Source organism: Opisthocomus hoazin, chromosome W, assembly GCF_030867145.1.
Source record: "Opisthocomus hoazin isolate bOpiHoa1 chromosome W, bOpiHoa1.hap1, whole genome shotgun sequence".
NCBI lineage: Eukaryota > Metazoa > Chordata > Aves > Opisthocomiformes > Opisthocomidae > Opisthocomus > Opisthocomus hoazin.
In genome coordinates this window covers 34,969,544-34,972,430 of record NC_134453.1, presented here as the reverse complement: position 1 = coordinate 34,972,430, position 2,887 = coordinate 34,969,544, and the positions used below count along the sequence as shown (strand labels likewise).

Sequence of the window (2,887 nt, the reverse complement as noted above, 5' to 3'; positions counted from 1 at the left end):
TGATATCCCCATGCTAAATCTTTATTGTGCAACTGCTGCTCAAAGCCTTTGTTACCTTCCACAGACACACGTCACAAAAAATGAGACATCGACAGTGGCTAGACTGACGGGCAACAGACGAAATCCATTCAGTGGCGATTCGTACGCGTGCGGCAACTCTTGCGGTGCAAAAATCTTAGCCAGGCAGCCAGCCCAACTGACAGCCACCCAGAATATGTAGATGTACGTGACAGACAGGCTGCCCACCCTCGGGCCCTTCATCCACAACCATCCGGAATCCATCGGTCAGGCCCAGGTGAGCAGCACGCTTCTTCCCAGTGGACATTAAATGCCCAAGAAGCTGGAGAAAGGAAGTACAAAACCGTAAACAAATAAAATAAAAAGCCACACACAAAGAGGGGAGAGGGCAGGAAGGGAAGGAAGGAGAGCAGAGAACCACCCAGAGAAACCAGTTAGCCAATTCCTAGCAATTCAACCACTGCGCTTCAAACTACCGTCTGTCCGCCTGCAACCGACATTTTCCAAGCAAAGCTACAGAGACCGATTATGCACACTACCGGGGGGGGGGGGGGGGGGGAGAGACGTGCAATTTTTGTCAAGCTACACAGTAACGGACTACAAAACACCCACAGAAGCTAAGCTCGTCTCCGGGTTAAAGCCCCCATTGTATCTTCGGGCAACACAAGCAGTTCTGGTGGAAAATAAACTTCAGGCTGCCTTTTGCGTGGGTTCACAAAGTCCTTGAACTTGACTTTCATAGCTCAAAGCGAAGCATCCAGCACCTCTCAACGGGCTTTGCCCTTCCTCACCCTGACCTGCCAAAAACCCCAAGCCCTCTTCGCCCTATTAGAAGAAGTACCACTCCTCTCACTCTCACCCATGACAACAGGCATCAGACTGCGCTCCAAAGCGACACCGCATTTTGCACCAGAAGTACGTACCCAGGGATGAGCATTGCTTTATATCCCTACTTTTAGTCAAAAAGCTCAATTCCGTTACAAGCTAGAGGCAAAAAGGTTACAGCGCCAGAAAACCCAAAATAGCCTACCGCGCCCTATCAAGAGGGAAAGAGTCTAGTAAATTAGGAACTAATTACAGGTACAGTTTAGCATACAGAAAGCTTCCCCAGTACTTACAGATTCACCAGAACCTTCTGCTTCAGATAACCTGATAATTGGCTCCTTAGGCATGACTAGGAAAAGCATCGGAGCTTGGGGTGAAAGATCGCAGAACACAGGGCACCGGAGGAAGAGCAAACAGTTAAAACGTAATTGGCTTCAGAGAAAGGCAACAGCTTAAGCAAATCAATATGCCCCACTGAACTCGTGCAGAAGCAGGTTACCGGATACCCCAAACGCAAGCCGAAACATTGACTTTTCTTACGTGATATCAATACTTTCTATACACAAAATGCAACGTATTTACAGAGCCGCCTCGAGAAGCAGGATTCAGCATGCAAGATGATGGGGGCAAGGAGACGGGCCAGGACTTCACATTAGCGACCTCCAGTATGTTTTGATTTGGGTTCACCATTTCCTAAGCACTTTTTCCATTCGATGTGGTCCACGCAGAGGCAGGAGACAAAGGGCTTAACTCAATCAGCAAAGGATTCGGCAAAGTGGAAGATCAGCGGCCATTCGTTTTCCATGCTACAGGGAGCTCCAGTATTGAGCAAAAGCATAATCACAGGAAGCCTGCAAGTGCAGCGTACCAGTCTGTCTTCTACATTGCACATAAACCCTACCTTCAAGAGCAGAAGACATCCCTAACAGTTAACCGTCAGTATTTTAATAACAAAATGATATGGGATACTAACTTAAAGTTACCATCGTGTAGGTAAGGGCTGCTTTTTTCCTCCCACACAGTCCGAGCAGCTCACTCGAGTTCCTAGCACATCGTGGTGCACCAGCATCCCTGAAACTTGCAAGCATGCTGTTATCACGGCCCCACCTCACCACAGCAACGAGATCTGGGAAGCTTTTGCAGCCTACAGAATGACTGGTTTCTAGATTTGTTTTATTTGTTTTTTTGGGTTTTTTTATTTACGAAAAATAAGAAAAGCTGTAATTCTTTGCTTTAATAATCCAGTTCGGGGCTTCAGAACCAAAGCCTTGCACAGCAGAGCTGTGAAATCCCTATAACGCTATTACGAGGCACATCAGGACCTGCATTTCTCCTATGCAGAACTAATTCCTTACGGTCGCTACGCGGACGTCCACTGTTTACACACCCCCCCCCACATCTCCACCCCACCCCCCCAGCCGAATCCCCGAGGACACTGACTGCGTGTGCTTAATCTACGGTTTCAAGACTATCATCCTACACGAGGCAGGACCGCTCCCATCCCTCGGCAGCAAACTTTGCACGACTTGCAGTGCCAAAGGGATATCACGCGGCAAACGTCTGCGGCTGCCACCAAGAGCGTTACCGTCAGAGGCCCTCCTCTGCGCACGCGCGCACGCGCCACGGTGGGGCTGGGAACCGAGGCGAGCCGGACAGCACCAGCAACCCAGTACGCGCCGCGGCAGCCGGGGGGGGCACCGAAGAAGCGCGATGTTTTAGGGATGGTGCAGTAGAGAGCGCCACAACCCAGAGAGGCCCCGCCCGTCCCCCGTCCCTCCACCCACCCTGCCGCGCTCCCGGGCACCGCGCAACGGGCCCTCGGCTCAGGGTGCCTGCGAGCGCGGGGGAGAGGGGGGGGGGGAAGGGAAGGGGGACCGCGCACAGAGCAAAGCCACGGCGACCTCCTCGTCCTCGCAGATGACGTTGGCGGGGAAGCGCCTTCCCGAAGACAGTGGCGGCGCCCCAATAATCTCGTCAGCCACGACAACGCCCCTTGTCGCCCCCGCGCTTCCTCCACTCGGCCAGGCCCTCCGCGGCGCCCATT

General features: G+C 52.3%; 1 protein-coding gene across 1 annotated transcript; it reads right to left on the bottom strand.

The window, feature by feature from the left end:
- Positions 1 to 2,221, bottom strand: LOC142365574 (adenosine 5'-monophosphoramidase HINT1-like). Its single transcript, XM_075446458.1, has 3 exons — positions 1,817 to 2,221; positions 1,137 to 1,210; positions 1 to 340 (listed from the first exon to the last, which is right to left on the bottom strand). Exons 1-3 carry the CDS (start codon positions 1,929 to 1,931, stop codon positions 176 to 178), a joined length of 354 nt encoding a protein of 117 aa, XP_075302573.1. The 5' UTR covers positions 1,932 to 2,221; the 3' UTR covers positions 1 to 175.
- Between the last annotated feature and the right edge of the window lie 666 nt (positions 2,222 to 2,887).